The sequence below is a fragment of the Notechis scutatus genome, chromosome 8 (assembly GCF_049901735.1).
Source record: "Notechis scutatus isolate UNSWTSFEM ecotype Mainland chromosome 8, rNotScu1.2, whole genome shotgun sequence".
Classification (NCBI taxonomy): Eukaryota; Metazoa; Chordata; class Lepidosauria; order Squamata; family Elapidae; genus Notechis; species Notechis scutatus.
The window spans coordinates 22,404,645-22,422,413 of record NC_142016.1 but is presented as its reverse complement, the minus strand read 5'-3'; the positions used below and the strand labels follow the sequence as shown (position 1 = coordinate 22,422,413).

Sequence of the window (17,769 nt, the reverse complement as noted above, 5' to 3'; positions counted from 1 at the left end):
CAGTGAAAAATAAGCATCAAACAAGGATTTTTTTTTTTTCAAGAAACCCCACCCCATTGGAAGCAGTCTGGTATTGAAGTTTGAAGCAGGAAGATATACTGCTGTAGTTGTTGTTGTTTTTACACAAAAACCAGTGTTGGTGTAAACCAGGGCTGTCAAACTCGCATTGTCACAGTGGCATCACATGACATATTGGGACTTTCCTCCCCTTTGCTAAACCGGGCATGGGCGTGGACAGCACAAGATGCATCCGGCCTGTGGGCGGCAAGTTTGACAGCTCTGGTGTAAAACTTGGTAGCTTTAAGACATGTAGACTTCAACTCCCAGAATTCCCCAGCTAGCATGCAGAATTCTGGGAGCTGAAGTCCAGACCTCTTAAAGTTACCATGGTTGAGAAATATTGCTCCCATTGGATAAAGATAACAATTCCCACCGTTTTGGCTTGTTCATTGTGCTGGCCAGGAATTGTGGGAGTTGACACCTAAGCCAGTCTTTCTTAACTTTGAACATCTGAATGTTGCATGCTGACTGGGGAATGCTGGGAGTTGAAGTCCACATGTCTTAAAGCTGCCAGGGTTGAGAAATACTGAACTAAGCAATGGAAGCATTGCTAAACTGTAACAATACTTAGCCATGGAAAGAAAAAGGGCTGTTGTTGAACCTGGAATCAAGGGTAGTCTCAGCCAAATGTAAGAATAGTTTACTTAATAGTGAGACCACATCAGCCAGGATTCTTCTGCGTAGAAACCATGAATCCTAGCTCTTTCATGGAGTCAAAATTGGAATCAATATAGGATTGCATACGGAGTGTTGTGGTGGCTAGAAGTGGAGTTCTCACCTCACAATCAGGAGGCCGTGAGTTCGATCCTAGGTAGAGGCAGCTATTTCTCTCTCTGGGCACAATGAGGATATATCTGCTGAACAAAACTTCTCATTGGCAACAGGGAGGGCATCCAGCCAGTAAACGCTCTGCTAGCTCTATTCAGTTGCCCAGATTCTACCCCGCAAGGGACTATGGGGTCATTAAATGATGATGATGATGATGATGATGATGATTGGATTGTATACCCATAAATGGAGACCCTATCTGCATACAAGCTCAGTTTGGCCAGGATACTAACCATGGTGGTCAGGATGTACTTGTAGAAGGCTGATGTCATCCCCAACTCTGAAGCCTGGGGGAAAAAAAAAAGGTTCACGAGAATCAACAATTGCTTGACAACATGCGATGCTTGCTGAGAACACCAGAAAATTTGCTGAGTTTTTGAGAAATTTTGATATGGTGGGTTCTAAAACCGGGCAAGTCACAAGCTGCTGGACGGGTTTGGCCTGACTTACACTCATTTCCAGCTGTTTTCAACATAACCAGGTGAATAAGATTTTTATGTATTTCAGGGGATCCCAAATAGGTACAAAAATATTTATACTTTGGTCCTACTAAGGTTTATACCAGGCATGTCTAACTCATGGGCCACATGCAGTGCTAAAGAACTAATAACGCAGCCCAACCAAATATAATAAAAAAAATCTTTAAAAATAAGAAAGGTTTATATACATTAACTATATTATATATATTTATATGCAGTCCAAGACAGTTCCTATTTACTCAATATGATTCAGGCAAACCTGTAGACTTTCAACTCCCAGAATTTCTGAGCCAGCTTGGCTGGCTCATGGATTCTGGGAATTGAAGTCCACAAGTCGTAAAGGGGGCATAATTGCCCACTCCTGGTCTAGTGGTTAAGGCACTAAGGCTAGAAACCAGGAGACTGTGACTTCTAGTCCTGCCTTAAGCATGAAAACTGGCTGGGTGAGTTTGGATCAATCATCTGGAGACTGCGAGTTCTAGTCCCGCCTTAGGAATGAGAGCTGGCTGAGTAACTTTGAGCCAATTACCAGGAAACTGTGAATTCTACTGCTGCCTTAAGCATGAAAAAAAAAAAAACCAGCTGGGTGATTTGGGTCCAGTCTCTCTCTCATCCCAACCCACTTCACAGCACTGTTGCTGTGGGGAAAATAGGAAGAGGGAAGTGCATTAGGTAAGTTTGCCACCTTGAGTTAGTTATGCAGGAAAGAAATCAAATAAATAAATATTCCAAAGAGGTTTTACAATCGCCCAATAGCTTGGGGAGAGTCTTTCATCCATTCACTTTATAATGTCTTGGTAAGGCCACACTTGGAATCCTGCATTCAGTTTTGGTGGCCACGATGTAAAAAAAAGGTTGAGGCTCTGGAAAGAGTGCAGAGAAGAGCAACAAAGAGGATTAGGGGACTGGAGGCTAAAACATATAAAGAACAGTTGCAGGAACTGGCCATGTCTAGCTTAATGAAAAGAAGGACTAGGGGAGACATGATAGCAGTCTTCCAATATCTCAGGGGCTGCCCCAAAGAAGAGGGAGTCAAGCTATTCTTCAAAGCACCTGGAGGGCAGGACAAGAAGCAATGGGTGGAAACTAATCAAGGAGAGAAGCAACTTAAAACTAAGGAGAAATTTCCTGATAGTTAGAACAATTAATCAGTGGAACTGCTTGCCTCCAGAAGTTGTGACTGCTCTAACACTGGAAGTTTTTAAAAAGATGTTAGATAACCATTTGTCTGAAGTGGTGTAGGGTTTCCAGCCTAAGCAGGGGTTGGACTAGAAGACCTCCAAGGTCCCTTCCAACTCTGTTATTCTATTCTATTCTATTCTATTCTATTCTATTCTATTCTATTCCATATTTTCTATTCTATTCTATTCTATTCTATTCCATTCCATTCCATATTTTCTATTCTATTCTATTCTATTCTATTCTATTCTATTCTATTCTATTCTATTCTATTCTATTCTATTCTATTCTATTCTATTCTATTCCATTCCATATTTTCTATTCTATTCTATTCTATTCTATTCTATTCTATTCTATTCTATTCTATTCTATTCTATTCAAGGTATACAATGGCCTTTGGGTTCATTATGACTTCCCCAATACACAAGGGATTGTCAGGATCCCTGTCACTTTAACCTTCCTACAAGAGGGTCCAGAAACAAGTCACATAATGCTGAGAGACCAAAGACCCATCGAAAAGAACTTCCTGGTGTAAATTAAGTTGCTTTCTCTGCCCTTGATGGCCAAACCCCACAACTTTTGTGTTTTTGCCTCAGTTCGGCCCGGAATCCTCCCTCTCACCTTCTTCAGGATGAGGTAAGAGATGGAAGCATTGGCGTCAATAATAATGGTGGAGATCTTGTCATCCCGGATCTCCTTGAGCAACGGCGTGGGATCGTTGGTGTCATCCAACATACGGATCGAGAGAGTTTCCTTGGAGATGAGGAACTGGCGGATTAACTCCTCCAGTCTCAACAGGCCTGATGGGTAGAGAAAGGAGCAGGAGGTTACGCTAACCTTGCCTCCAAGCCAGACTTCAGTCCTGTGGTCTGGCTTCAGAAAGGCTCACCACTTGGCTCCCAGACACATTCAAGCAGGGGTGGGATTCTATCAGTTCGCACCTATTCGCTAGAACCGGTTGTTAACATTCCAAGCAGTTCGGAGAACCGGTTGTTAGAAGAAATTACTGGCCTAATCCTGTAAGAAAGGCAGGAAGGAAACATTCTGGTGTTGCTTAAGAAACTGCCTCCCCGTTAACCTTTATTCCATTCTTGGCAGGACTGGACTTCCTGTCTCTGGAACTTCTCTGGAGTTTTTTTCCCCCTCCTTTGCTGGTACTTTGCCTGTATGGAGTGACCATTCAAAGTTACAATGGCTCTGAAAAAAGGGACTTATGAGCATTTTTCACACTTACGACTGTTGCAGCATCCCCACAGTCTTCTGAGGCCAGGCGAGGAGATGCGTGCCTCGATGTGAGTGATGTTCAGTTTGCCACGCCCAGCCAATAACATGACCACCAAGCCACACCCACCAACTAAGCCATGCCCACAGAACTGATTGTTAAAAAATTTGAATCCCACCCTTGCATTCAAGCACAACCTAAAAAGCTTCTGTGTCAACTCATACAATATTTCTATGGTCATTTTAGAGTTGCCAATAGAAAGGGAGGGGTGAAAGAGAGGGGTTTGAAAGAGCAGTGTGGCAGCTTGCAAAACTGAAACTGAAATCCATAAATGTTTTCAAAGATAGTAACTAGGTGACTGAAGTTTCTGCCGCGCAAAACTCTAACTGGACAGCATCGTTGATGACACTGGACTATGGATGTGTCCCATTGGAGAATATGAATTATGATACACCCAGAGGGGTGGGGAAAACCAGGGTCAAGGGTGACAGTGAATTATGTGTCTCGGAGTTGGCTACACCCAGGAAATGCCGGACATGTTAACTCCCAAATAAATCCTTCTTTAGTTTTGGAAGTTTGGTTCAAGATTCATCATTTAATTGGGGTAACTGCTGGAATCCTGACATTCTGCACCAAAATAAAACATGTAATTTCCTACCTCCGCTCTTTTGACGTCTGCTTTTCGGCAGACACGAAAACACAATGAGGGCCTGACCTTCACAAGAGGGTTTCCCGCAGGGTGCCCCCTCTGCTAAGCCATCAACTTTGAGGCAAGGAAGGAACATTGCCCTTCAAATCCACTCACCCCAGACGAGAGACAATGAGACGTCATATTAAATTGATTTTTGCATTTAACACATCTGCTTTTCACCCCACCCCTCCCCCACCCCTCCTAAATCCAAAATTACAGTCACAGGGAGGTGTTGATAATTATCAGCAGCCCAGCAGGCTAAACGGAGGGACGCAATTTTCACGACTGCAGTCCTGAATAAAATTGCTCCAATTTTATCTGAAGGACTGGTATTATTAACACTATTCTCTCACGCTCCTGCCTGCTATAATTTTAATAGGCGTAATCTCTGCTCACCCCTACCTTGGCAGCCGTTGCTATTTGCATGTTCTTTAACGGGCAGCTTGTTCATTTTAGCTACTTTGATTTTGAATGCAGATTTAACTACCTGTATCTCAGCCTTTTCAAGCAGGTGCTCTTCGGATTACAATTTCCATCAATCACAGAGGCCTAGACATCAGAGGGTGCTGGAGAGTGCTAGTAACTGTGATTAAACTACCCCTGAAAACAGTTTTCCCTATCTTATATCGAACCTGAACTCAGAGGAAAAAGAAGATCGTATCCTATTAGTTTTCTGGGAACCTATAAGCTCCCCCACACTTAAAATAACTCAGAGAGAGAAAAATGCCAAATTTGCATGTTTGTTTCAAATTTACTCTCTGCTTTCTTCCTCTGCCCTTCCCTGCAGTTTTTCCTTTACTGCCAGCACTGATTACATCCAGTCAACAGCAGGATCAGGTTTCGTGCTAGCTTTGGGAACTAGAGTGCACCTGTACTTGATCAAATGTTTTGTTTTCGGACCCCAAGGGCTAGCCGAGCTTATTCTGTCCACATCACGTTAAAGTAGGAGCTTCCTCTACCCACTGTGCAATACAGCCACCCATCGGAGTTTTCAGCAAGATTCTGTCAAAAGGACATGATGTTCAGATGTAAATCCCGTGTCAGGGCATTTGCAGCATGAGTACTATTATGAGACAACCTAGGAGCAAAACACAGCACACCTCCTTCGGGAGTCTTTAGACCAGTGGTCGTCAACCAGTGGGCCGGGGACCACTGGTGTTCCGCGAGAAAATTTTGGTGGTCCGCAGATAAATGTCACCCCCAAAACACCCCCCAAAGCAATGAATCCAGGGTGCGCAGGAACACAAGTCTCACAAAGACTCATTTCTAGAGGAATTTGAAGGAAAGAAAGAAAGACTTCTGCTGCTTTCCTTGCATGAAGCCAAAAGTCTCTCTCTTTCTCTCTCCCCCTGAGAATGGAGCTGGAGACAGTATCCTGCGATCCCAAATAAAGAATGACTGATCGGTAGGAAAACAGGGTGGGGAATTTTCCTGCAGTCTTTTTTGGGGATTTTCCCAGGGTCTCCGCTTTTTCTGCAGAGCTCCGGGATGACCAAAGGGCCAGTCTTCTGACTACTGCAATCTGGAATATGGGACCGACTTTCCCACCAACATCAGTAAGCCACTGTCAGTCAAAATTCATATAAGTGGTCCGCGGGATTTAAAATTATGAGTTTAGTGGTCCCTGAGGTCCAAAAGGTTGCTGACCCCTGACTTAGACATTTGTTTATATACAAGACTTATACAGAAATGTACGTGGTAGGCAAAATCCTTACAAGTAAGCAAACTTCTTAATTGTACATGGAGAACTCTGCAATGGATACAGGACACAAGGAGAGAGAAAACACGTCCTCTAATGGCTGCTTTATATAAACACCTCTTAAAGGGCTAAGATCCACTCTTAGTCTTAAAAAGGCAATACCAATGCTGATTCATCTTCACTGAATCAGTCAACATTGCATCAGCTTCACTGCTGGTCGGCTCTTAAATCCTGATACCTTAACATCTTGTTTTCCTTTTTTGCCATAAACCAAAGGTACATGGAAAGCACACACACACGCACAGTATGCCAACCACCCCAAAACTTCCTTCCTTGCCAAACAGCTCAGCTATCTTCCTTACATTCAGCCTTGGCGCAGATGAGGCTCGCTGAGGGATAGTTGAAGGACTTCAGAATACAAGACACTGCCAGGCTGACATCCTCGTTGCTGGGGTAGAGGCTGACGGAAGCGAAGCGCAGGTATTGCAATTTTGGCGTTTCCTCAGGACCCACCTTCACGTGGGGGATCTGGGGGAGAGAAGGACATGATTGGCATTTCTTGACAATGAGGCTGCTCTCCTTGTGTGGCTACAAAACCACGGCAGACAAGAATGCTTCAGCAGGTCAGAATTCTACAGAACTAAACTTGCCTATAGGAATAGGAATAATAAGGGTAGGGTAGGGTAGGGTAGGGTAGGATAGGATAGGATGAAATAGGAATAGGAATAATAAGGGTAGAATAGGAATAGGAACAGGAACAGGAATAGGAGTAGAGTAGAATAGAAATAGAATAGAAATAGAACAGAAACAGAAATAGAATAGAAATAGAATAGAAATAGAATAGAAATAGAATAGAATACCAGTAGGGTAGGGTAGGGTGGGGTGAGGTGGGGTGGTTTGGAGTGGAATGGAATGGAGTGGAATGGAGTGGAATGGAATGGAATGGAATGGAATAGAATAGAATAGAATAGAATAGAATAGAATAGAATAGAATAGAATAGAATAGAATAGAATGACTTGTGGACTTCAACTCCCAGAATTCCTGAGCCAGTTGAAGTTGAAGTCCACATCATAAAGGAGCCATCATTCCTCACCTCTGTTTTAAGCAAACACAAGTCTGTCCTTTTTGAGACTCTACTTTATGTTCTTCTCGACCTAGGACCACAACTTGAGCCCAACATTTCTGTTGCTAAGTGAGATAGCCATTAAGTGAATTCTGCCCCATTTTACAACCTTCCTTGCCACGGTTGTTAAATGAATCACCAACGTTGCTCAGCTAGTGACCCTGTGGTTCAGGGACTCTGGGTTCCCCATTGACTTTGCTAGTCAGAAGGTCACAAAAGCGGATCATGTGATCCCCGGGACACCGTAACCATCGTAAATACGAGACACTGTTGCCAGGCGTCTGGATTTTGATCGCGTAACCGTGGGGGTGCTGCAATGGTTGTAAGTGTGAAAAACGGTCATAAGGCCCCTTTTTTTCAGTGCCGCTGGAGCTATCAGTAATGAACCATGGTAAGTCGAGGATTTCCTGTATGGCTGTATACTTTTTTCTGAAAGCATGGTTGGAATCAGAGGCGATATTTAGCCGGTTCTGACCGGTTCTCAAGAACCGGTAGTGAAAATGTTCAGAGAACCGGACAATACTGCCTCTGCCTCTGGCCCTGCCCCTCATCTATTCTCTGCCTCCCGAGTCCCAGCTGATCGGCAGGGTCTTCTTTTGTTGCCCTGCACAGGAGAACGGAGCTGGAAAGCAGGTTAGCAGGGAGGGGAGAGAATGGGGATTTTGCAGTATCCTTCCCCTGCCACGCCCACCAAGCCACGCCCACCAATCCACACCACGCCCACCAACCCACGCCCACAGAGCTGGTAGTAAAAAAAAAATTGAATCCCACCATTGGTTGGAATCTTTTTTGGGTAGAAACGTTTGGGGATCCCCTCATCGGCAGGTGCCAAAAATAGAAGGAATGGTGATGAGTTAGGGTTCCACTCACCTCTTTTTCTCCACAAATGTGGCTGACGATGGAAGCAGAGGCTGGGCTAGATGCTGGTCCCAGAACTGAGACTACTCCTTTGGGCAGAATCTGACACACTGCATGAAAAAGAGAGTGTGGGGAAGAAGGTTAGGGCTCACCTCCAGTTGTGCAGCCAGGTTCCTAACAGGCCAGAGACTGGTAAAACAAAAACTAGACAAACCTTCTTTTTGCACAATCTAAAGCTTGCTGCACTCACTGTGCAAAATTATAGCCTTTGAAAGGTTCTATTGTATGACTTCTCTTTTTTACTTTCTGCCAATTATTTCGTAGTATAAAAAGACCGGAGTTCGGAAGTCTAGAAGTGAGTGCGGGGGAAAGTTCTTCTTTTAGTCTTGCTACCCGTCAGGCTCCAAAAAAGCAAGAAAGACCAAGAGTTACTTCTAAGCTGTTTCCTTTTATTGTTCCTCACCTGCAGACAGAAACCTTGCCCAACTAAAGGAAACTTACTTACAGCATTCCAGATATACTGTGAGAACTTCGCAAGAGCAGACATCTTGACTCTATTCCTCTCAACCAAACTGTTTAAACCAGGGGTGTACAAACATGGCAAGTTTAAGGCCTGCGGACTTCAACTCCTAGAACTCCCCAGGCTGGGGGATTCTGGGAGTTGAAGTCCACAGGTCTTAAAAGTGGCCAAGCTTCGACACCCCTGATCTAAACTTTGTTGTTCTCTTCTTCTCTTGGAACAGTGGCCAGGAACAAACTTTTTAGCATCAGGGACTGGTGTCGTGGAAGAAGACAATTTTTCCACGGACTCAGAGAGGAGGAGAATGCAATCTAGATCCCACCCGTGTGCAGTTGATAGTAGGGTCCACTCGCCCACTGTCCACCTCCACCCACTGCCCACCTCCAGCTGTGCAGCCAGGTTCCCAACAGGCCACAGACAGGTCCACAGCCCTGCTCTGGAATGCAGCCCTCCCTTCTGGGAATCCAGACCCCATTCCACCACACTGGCCTCTGACCTTCATCAGATGGCCTAGACTGGCCTTCCAAGGCTTCAAACTTTGACGTTGGCTTTCAGAGGCTCTTTTAGGAAAAAGGGCCACACCTGAGGGCCACACCTGCCCAGATTCATAAGCTCTGTGACAGAGGGAAAACCTTCTTGTTTTTTGGCATTGCTCCCTCTCTCATGACAAAAGATTTCTTGTAGGCCCCTGAACAGTTTTTATCCCAGAGCTATAATTGCACTTAACGATGAACTTAAGGACCCACCATCAATGAGCTGTTGGACAGGATTGCTTGTTCTGTTGTGTGGATGCCTGGGTGTTTTTAGGGAGCGGGGAATTTTGGTGGGTGGGGAGGTGTTTGGGGATTGTCATATGTGTTGGGTCTGGTCTCTGGGTGCTATGTGAATTTCATTGTATGTATACTGTACGTTGTATGTATGTACAATGACAGTAAAGAATTCAAATTCAATGGAGAACCCAGAAGTTCATCACTCACAGACCCTAGAGATAAGGATGCTATTCTTACAAGCAGGACTTTCCAGCTGACAGGTTCAACACAACACGCTGTTGCATCCTGATGTGGGTTTTGTACAGTTAAGCCCACTTCAATGGATGGACAGAGCCAGCTCAAGATATTATAACTGATGGCTCCTTGCGGTGGTCCCTCCTTAACGTCAAGAAGCTCCACCTTCTTGGCTTCCTGGTCTCATGAGTTGAGAAGACCATCCATGCCATGCATGAGGGCACCCAACGTACTGGTATCGGTGGTCTCGTACTGGCTGTCCCGTTGCAGTTCGAAGATCTCCACCTCCACCCGGGCCTTGGCGGGCACTTCAATGATGCTGTTGATGTGTTCACGGGCCAAAGCTAAGGCGAGTCGCTCCCCACGGCCACACACAGTCTGGTCATCCAAAATGGCAGCTAGTCGTTGGACAGGAAATGGGTACAAAAAAGAGGGAGGGAGGGAGGGAGGGAGGATCAGAGAGATAGAAGGAAGGATCAGAAAAGGAAGAAAGGACCAGAGAGATAGAAGAAGAAAGGATCAGAAAAGGAAGGAAGGATCAGAGATAGAAGAAGGAAGGATCAGAAAAGGAAGGAAGGATCAGAGAGATAGAAGAAGAAAGGATCACAAAAGGAAGGAAGGAAGGAAGGAAGGAAGGAAGGAAGGAAGGAAGGAAGGAAGGAAGGAAGGAAGGAAGGAAGGAAGGAAGGAAGGAAGGAAGGAAGGAAGGAAGGAAAGATCGTTTTGATTACTGCCAAATAAACTTTCTTCTGATGTGAAGGTCTTGGAGCACAGAAGTTGACTTTCTCACCCACCTCCAAAAGATGACTGTCAACTCTTACAAATATGTGGAGGTGACATCCCCCAGAATTCCTGGCCAGTACAATGAACAAGCTGGAATGTTGGGAATTATTATCAGGAGCAGTGTTTCTCAAACATGGCAACTTTCAGACGACTGGAATTCAACTCCCAGAATTCCCCAGCCAGCCATGCCAAGGTTGAAAAACACTGATCTGTAGGATGTCAGATCAAGTTGGATCAAAATACGCGTGCTCTGACTTTCTTCATCTTTCTTGTTTCCTTGTCTTTTTCTTTAACCTTGCAAATTCCTGGATCCTTGGTTTTTTTGTTTTGCTTTTTGTCTACAACCTCAGCCTTTGACAAACTCTTCCAGAGAACTTCACAGTTTCACCCTTCTAGCTAGAGGCATCTGAGTTTGTCCAAGGCTAAGGTTTGTCCAAATCTGTACAGAAGAGTACAAAACTCCCAAGTTCTGCCATTTTTCCTGGAGCCAGATGCAGGGATGATAATTACGTGTTGAACCACAACTGAGACCCCTTCTTCTACCACTGTCATGCCCAACGCCGTACTACCTGAGATCCTGGCTCCCTGCCCAAAGCTTCAACGAGCCTCAATGATGTTGAAGTTCTCTTAGAATAACAGAAAGGACCTTGGAAGTCAGTGGTGCTCAACCTTTCCAGCTTGGCGGCCCAGCCCGGTGCCAGGTGGAGGGCATCTGAGTGGCAGGTGCATACTCACATGCATGGCTCCGTTTGTTGTGAGCGACAGGCGTTCATGCCCTCCTCTCGTGTGAATGGAGCTTTGTACGCAAGCAGAGGGTGCTTGAGCTCACACGCAATGCTCCACTCCTGTGAGAAGCAGCTGCTTGTGCGCAAAACTCCACTTACAAGCAGAGGGCACTTCAGTGGAGAGAGCTTGTGCCTACACGTGAACCTCCGGCCGCGCGAGCAGAGGGTGCTTGCACGTGAAACTCCCTTCTCACGAGTGGAACGCTGAGCAAAATGCAAGGGCCCTCCACTCACACAAGTAAAGCTTGCACGGTGCGTGTACTTGCCCACCTCTCCTGCGGCCCAGTTTCGAACAAGAGTTGGAGACCCCTGTTCTAGTCCAACCACCTCCTCAAACAGGAGACCCTTATACCCGTTCAGACTCTTCTTAAAAACCTCCAGCGATGGAGTACCTGGCTGGCCCTCCCCTCCCCGCCCAGGAGTCCCCCACGTGGCCCGTTTTGGATGCAGGTAAGTGCAGGGCGCACACGGAGGTTTGGGGAGGGTGAAAAACAGGCCTCCTGAAATGGGCCCGTTTCCAGCTTCCACGGAGCCTCTGGAGCCAGGGGAGGCCATTTTCACCCTCCTGGAGGCTCGAGGAAACCCTCCACAGCCTGGGAAGGGCCAAAACACACACACACACCGCCGTGGTGCAGGAGACCAACTAGGCCATGCCCGCCATGGCCACGCCCATCCAGCAAGCGGGCAGAGAACCCATTGCCAAGATTTTTGAAGCCCACCCCTGCGACCGTCCCACAGGAAAAGTCTTCGACTCACCCATGCGGAGAGAGGACAACAGCTCCAGGCTCTGGTGGGTGAAGCCAAGTATCAGCAGCAGCAGCAGCGCGGGCAAAGCCGGCATCTTCTACCCCTCCTCATGGAGAAAGTTCGGCCGTGGCCTCTGCGCTGCCACCTGGAAGGAGGACAGAAAGATGCCCCAACCCCGCTTGGCATGAGTACCTGGGACAGGCCTCAGGGAGATGACAACTGAAGGTTGGACGACCTGAGAGAAGGAAGATCCTGGTGGTGGTAATTTGGTTCTTCTTGACCTATTTGAAACCCAGGTCAAAGATTGGGACGGCACGCAGCAAGATCAAGAAGAGACTTGGATTTATGGATGTTTTTAAAGGGTTTGCAAGAGGCAGTTCACACACACACACACACACACACACACACACCTGCAAATTTAGCTGAATCAAAGGAGAATGAGAATTGCCAACAATGCGCTCTCTCTCTCTCTCTCTCTCTCTCTCTCCCTCCCTCCCTCCCTCTCTCTCTCTCTCTCTCTCTCTCTCAGGGACCTTGCAAATTGGCTTTAGGCCACAGGTTCATGCTTCACTGTTTCCCCTGCATGCATAAAGCATCCTTAATTTCTCCCTACCATTTATTGGTTCGTTACCTTTTTAATTAACCCAGGCAGAAATATAGGGTTCTCCCCACCGTCAGTTGTGTCTTTGCTTGTTTGTTTACATCCTGCCTTTATTATTGTTATATGCAACTCAAAGCGGTGAACTTCTCCAACACCCCTTCCTCTTCCTATTTTCCCCAGAACAACCACCCCACAACAACCACAGGTTGGGCTGACAGTAGGGGACGGCCTGAAGTCCCCCAGGCTGGCTTTCACGCTTAAGGTGGGACTAGAAATCAGAGTCTTCTGCTTCCTAGATGGGTGTCTTAAACACTGGACCAAACTGATCTCTGGACTCAGCATGGGAGACTAGCTACAGGATCATAAACATGGATGGAGGCCTGAGGGCTAGAAGGGGGTCTTCTTGAAGCATACGTTCATCCTGGCATTTCAGCATATCCATTTCCTGCGCTCTCCACTCTTCCTTGAAGTCCATACATCTTAAAGTTTATTAGCATACCAGTTGGGGAATTCTGGGAATTGAAGTCCACAAATCTTAAAGTTTCCAAGTTTGGACACACATACACACACCGATCCTATAACATCACTACATTACTGCCTTGTTCACAGAGAAAAGCAAGGGACACAAAAAGGGTGGTTTATCCCATCCATCGTTTTGCACACTGCTTCCTGCATTCTCTGCTCTGCTCCTTGGAAAAAAATGTATTTGTCATTTTCTTGGAAATAAGGCCTCAAGGCAGGGAAGGGGCCATCCCAGCCCTCCACTCTTCGCAGAGTTGGCTGCAGGAAAACTATGGGTGGTATTTCCCCTCCCACTGGCATTTTTTCTTCTTTAACTAACCCACTTTGAAGGTGATAGAGAACAAATAGATCAGGGAGGATCACGTATATAAAAGTGGAAGAACAAAAGAAAGCCTTTTGTGTTAAAGTTTTAAGAAGGGATGCTTTAACTTTAAGATGAATGAACTTTAAGATGAAGTCAGCTGCCCGTAGTGATAAACTTGAGGTGACCTATAGTAAATATTAACTCGATACCCGTGCTTCGCTACGAAACTATGTGGTTGGGCTTAGTTTTGGGGGAGGAAAATAATGGGGGGGGGGAATTCTGCCTCTGGCTACCAACATCCATTGGTATTCATCTGGCCAGTGTCCTGTCAGTGTGTGAGAGAGTTGAGGGCTGAAGCAGTATTTGCTGTGTGAGCAAGAAGGAGACAGCAAGGACCCTGGGCGTGGCTTAGCTCAACTGTTCTGTACTAAAGCTGCTTGGTGCTGTGAAACTGAAACTCTTCTCCTCTGCTTGTGTTTTGCGTTTGGAACAGATTTCTTTTCAGGTGGGGAGGGGAAGTAGAATTCCTTAGCATGGGAGCGTGTGAATAATAATAATAAACAAAATATTAATGCTGTGATGGTCATTTCAAAAAATCCTTTCTTAGTGAGAACCTAGAAACCAAGAGGAAGAAACGTGCCAAATTTCAAGTTTGTAGGCTTTACAGATTTGGAGATTTTGTGATGATGCATGAGTGCTTCTTTGTGTGTGTGTGTGTGTGTGTGTGTGTGTGTGTTATTCAGCTTTGTTCGGGTATTTTCCCACGTCATTATAGCTGTGCTTTTAAAGTTGTAGCAACGTTTCGGCAGAATCTCATCTGCCATCATCAGGCTTCTGTATTGTGTTTGTCTGTTTCTCATAGGTTTTGGTCTGGCTGTTTATTTCCTCCCCGTAAAGGTCTGATATTTGTTTTCTTAAGTTTTCGCGGGTACTTACATGTATGTTATTCAGCTTTGTTCGGGTATTTTCCCACGTCATTATAGTTGTGCTTTTAAAATTGTAGCAACGTTTCGGCAGAATCTCATCTGCCATCATCAGGCTTCTCTATTGTGTTCGTCTGTGAGTCAGACTTTTACAGTTGTTTCAGTTTTAAATTTGGGGCTAGCCTGCTACTGTGCCAGAATGGTTTTTTCTTCATCCTGATTGGTTGGGAGTCTTGGTCTGTGTTTATTGGTCTTGGAGTTTGCTGTGTTCTGCTTGATTGGTGTTTCTAATATCTTTTGTCTGTTTTGTGGCTCTTTTTGTGTCTTGATTGGCTGGCAACATTGTGTTCCTGTATTATGTTCCTGCCTGGTTGGGGTGTGTTTTGGTTGGGCACAAACAGATCCTGGGCACCTGGGCACAAACAGATCCCCCCTGATACCTCCAGCTCAAACACATCCCAACCAGGCACCCAGATGAAATCTAGCTTCCTAACAAATGATAGCCTTCCATTTACTCGGAGCCAAGCTGCACTAAAAGCCTCCAATACCAGAACACAATGTTGCCAGCCAACCAAGACAAAAAAGCCACAAAACAGACAGAAGATATTAAAAACAGCAATCAAGCAGAACCCCCCCCACCCAATCAGAACACAGCCAAGCCCCCACCCAATCAAGTCACACCCCCACTAGCAGTTAAAAGGAAGAAGCAGCTGCAAGCTCACATTACTCTGAGAAGCACAAAGCCGAAGACACAAGCCTGAAGATGATGAATGAGACTTCATCGAAACGTCGCCTAGATACTTCCAATTTTACACGGGAGAAAACCCAAATAACCAAAGATCCACATACAAATACCCATGAAATAAATAAATATATATATATATATATATATATATATATATATATATATATATATATATATATATATATATATATATATAAAAATTCTCACTGGGCCTCCAGCAAAAATAATTAAATAAATCAGAGTGGTCCCGAGGCCAAATGCCAATCTCCCGCACAGCGCCTCCTAGTGGCCACTCGCTCCAGCATTTCCCCCTCTCAAAGCCTTAGGCATCCTTCCAACCGCTGATGCTGCAAAGGACTGGAGGGCACACACACACACACACACCCTGGTTGCACATGACACCCATCTTGCTTTGCGCCGAGTCAGCAACACTCCCTTGTCCTAGTACTCTGTGTTCACCTTGAGCATTAATTTTTTGTTTTCCATCCATCATCAGCAAACAGGAAGAAGTAGGGGGGAAAGATATCAGTTTCTTTGGTCCCTTGGTCCAAAAGTAAGGTGGGGAAGGAGGGCCAAAGCTTTAAAAAATTAAAATAAAAACCAGGTCCTGCACTCTGACATCTTACCTGGGAGGAGATCAAATCCCCCAGAGAAGAAGTTAGCCCAGCCGCAAAAGAGCAAAAGAATAAAAACCTCAACTCAACTAGCTTATATGCATCGTGTCCCAGAGTAAGGTAGACCTTGACTTTCAACCAAAATTGGTGATGTGGCGATCCATTTAATGACTGAAAATTGTGGGCTCAATTATGGTTGTAAGTTAAGGAACTATCTGGTAAAGTCCTACATTTAGGCAAGAAAAACCAAAAGTACCCTTATAGACTGGGTGAAACCAGGCTCAATAGCAGGAACTGTGAGAGGGATCTTGGAGTCTTAGACTTAGTGGACAACCAGCTAAATAGGAGCCAGCCATGTGCAGCCGCCGCCCAAAAAAGCTAATGCAATCCTAAATTGTATTAACAGAGGGATACAGTCAAGATCAAGGGAGGTACTAGCACCACTCTATGAAGCCTTAGTAAGACCAGCTTTGGTCACCACATTATAAAAAAGATGTTGAGACTCTAGAAAGTCATTTGCTTTGTTCAGATTCATTCCTGAACCTCTTTGTACTTCAGTTGGTTTTCTTTCTAGTTCAATGGACACTTCTGTTATTGGCAGCACTTCACAGGAAAGAAAGGTGGGTGCTTATCTTGAGGGACTGTTTGAGATTCATTACCGGCTGGGAATGAAAATAATTCCCAGCATTGCAATAAAACAAGACTTGTTTTTAAAATAAGTGTGTACGTAATTACGGTCTCGGAAGCTTTGGTCAAAAAGTAAGAGACTATCATGTTTACCGATCAGATCGTGAAAATCGTCGAGGAGGTGGTGTTGCTATATTCTATAAAAAATCCTTACATCTAAAAAATATCCAAGTTACCCAGGAGCTTGCCCTTCCTGAAACCATCATCTGTGAACTATCCTTAAATACCACAATTCGATTCTTACTATGTTACAGAGCACCTGATTATGACATCGAACATGTAAACAAACTAAATACACTACTAACATGGGCTACATCCTGCCCATACCCTTTTATCTTTCTTGGAGATTTCAATCTACCTCATATCGACTGGACCCTAAATAATTGTACAACTGAAATCATACACACAACCTTCTACAATGCTATTACAAATCTAGGTCTTGAACAACTAGTAACCAACAACACTAGACTGAACAACTGCCTCGATCTCATCTTCTGCAATAGTTTGAATTTAATTTACGGAATACAAACCAAAGAACCCTTTTCCAGTAGTGACCACAATATGATTGACTTTTGCCTCAACATACGTCCACACAAAAATCACCACAATGATGTCATCCCTAATTGTAACTTCAAAAAAGTCAACTATGATCTTATAGATAACGATCTCTCATCCCTCGATTGGCAATCTCTATTCACTGGATGCAATACTGTTGAAGACCATTACAACATTTTTTTACTTGAAGTCAAAAGAGTCATCAAACTATATGTTCCAACAACAACTCCAAAACAAAACAAAAAAGCAGATTACCCATATCAATAAGGAAACTTCAATCCAAAAAGAGATCACTCTGGCGGAAAAACAAATCTGGTCACGTTGCTAATTTCAAAAACCGATACAAAAATTTATGCCACCAGATAAAGACCGAATGCACCAATTATCACATTAAACAAGAGGAAAACCTTCTAAGCACCAATTCCACCCATGCTTTTTACAATTTTGTAAACAACAAACTAAAAGATTCAAGGTCCATCCCTCCCTTGATAGGACCCGATGGTAAAGACTGCAGCGACGACAACATTAAAGCCAACATCTTTAACACATTCTTCGGCTCAGTGTTTGTAAACAGTAATGGATCATGCCCAATGTTTCCTAGCCGTACCACAGATAACAACAATGATCTAATACACATCGATTTTACAGTAGACAACGTTGAAAAAGCACTACGCAACCTAAAACCATCTCTATCTATTGGACCGGATGGAATATGTGCCTACTTCTTAAAAAAGCTATCCACTGCCATAGCCAAACCTCTAAGCATAATCTTTGAAAAATCTTTCAGGACCAGCTCCTTGCCTAACCTATGGTTACAAGCCACAGTCATCCCTATCTTC

At 44.7% G+C, this 17,769-nt stretch overlaps 1 protein-coding gene across 1 annotated transcript in view; it reads right to left on the bottom strand.

Annotated features, from left to right (window-relative positions):
• Nucleotides 1–17,769, bottom strand: part of GRIK5 (glutamate ionotropic receptor kainate type subunit 5) — a 72,465-nt gene that overhangs the window by 27,145 nt on the left and 27,551 nt on the right. Inside the window, exons 2-7 of the mRNA XM_026681451.2 lie at nt 11,989–12,124; nt 9,898–10,062; nt 8,153–8,250; nt 6,521–6,686; nt 3,168–3,346; nt 1,122–1,175 (exon numbers count right to left, since the gene is read on the bottom strand). Of these exons, the coding sequence (XP_026537236.1) occupies nt 1,122–1,175; nt 3,168–3,346; nt 6,521–6,686; nt 8,153–8,250; nt 9,898–10,062; nt 11,989–12,073 (747 nt within the window). The 5' untranslated portion in view covers nt 12,074–12,124. The remainder of the gene's footprint in view (nt 1–1,121; nt 1,176–3,167; nt 3,347–6,520; nt 6,687–8,152; nt 8,251–9,897; nt 10,063–11,988; nt 12,125–17,769) is intronic.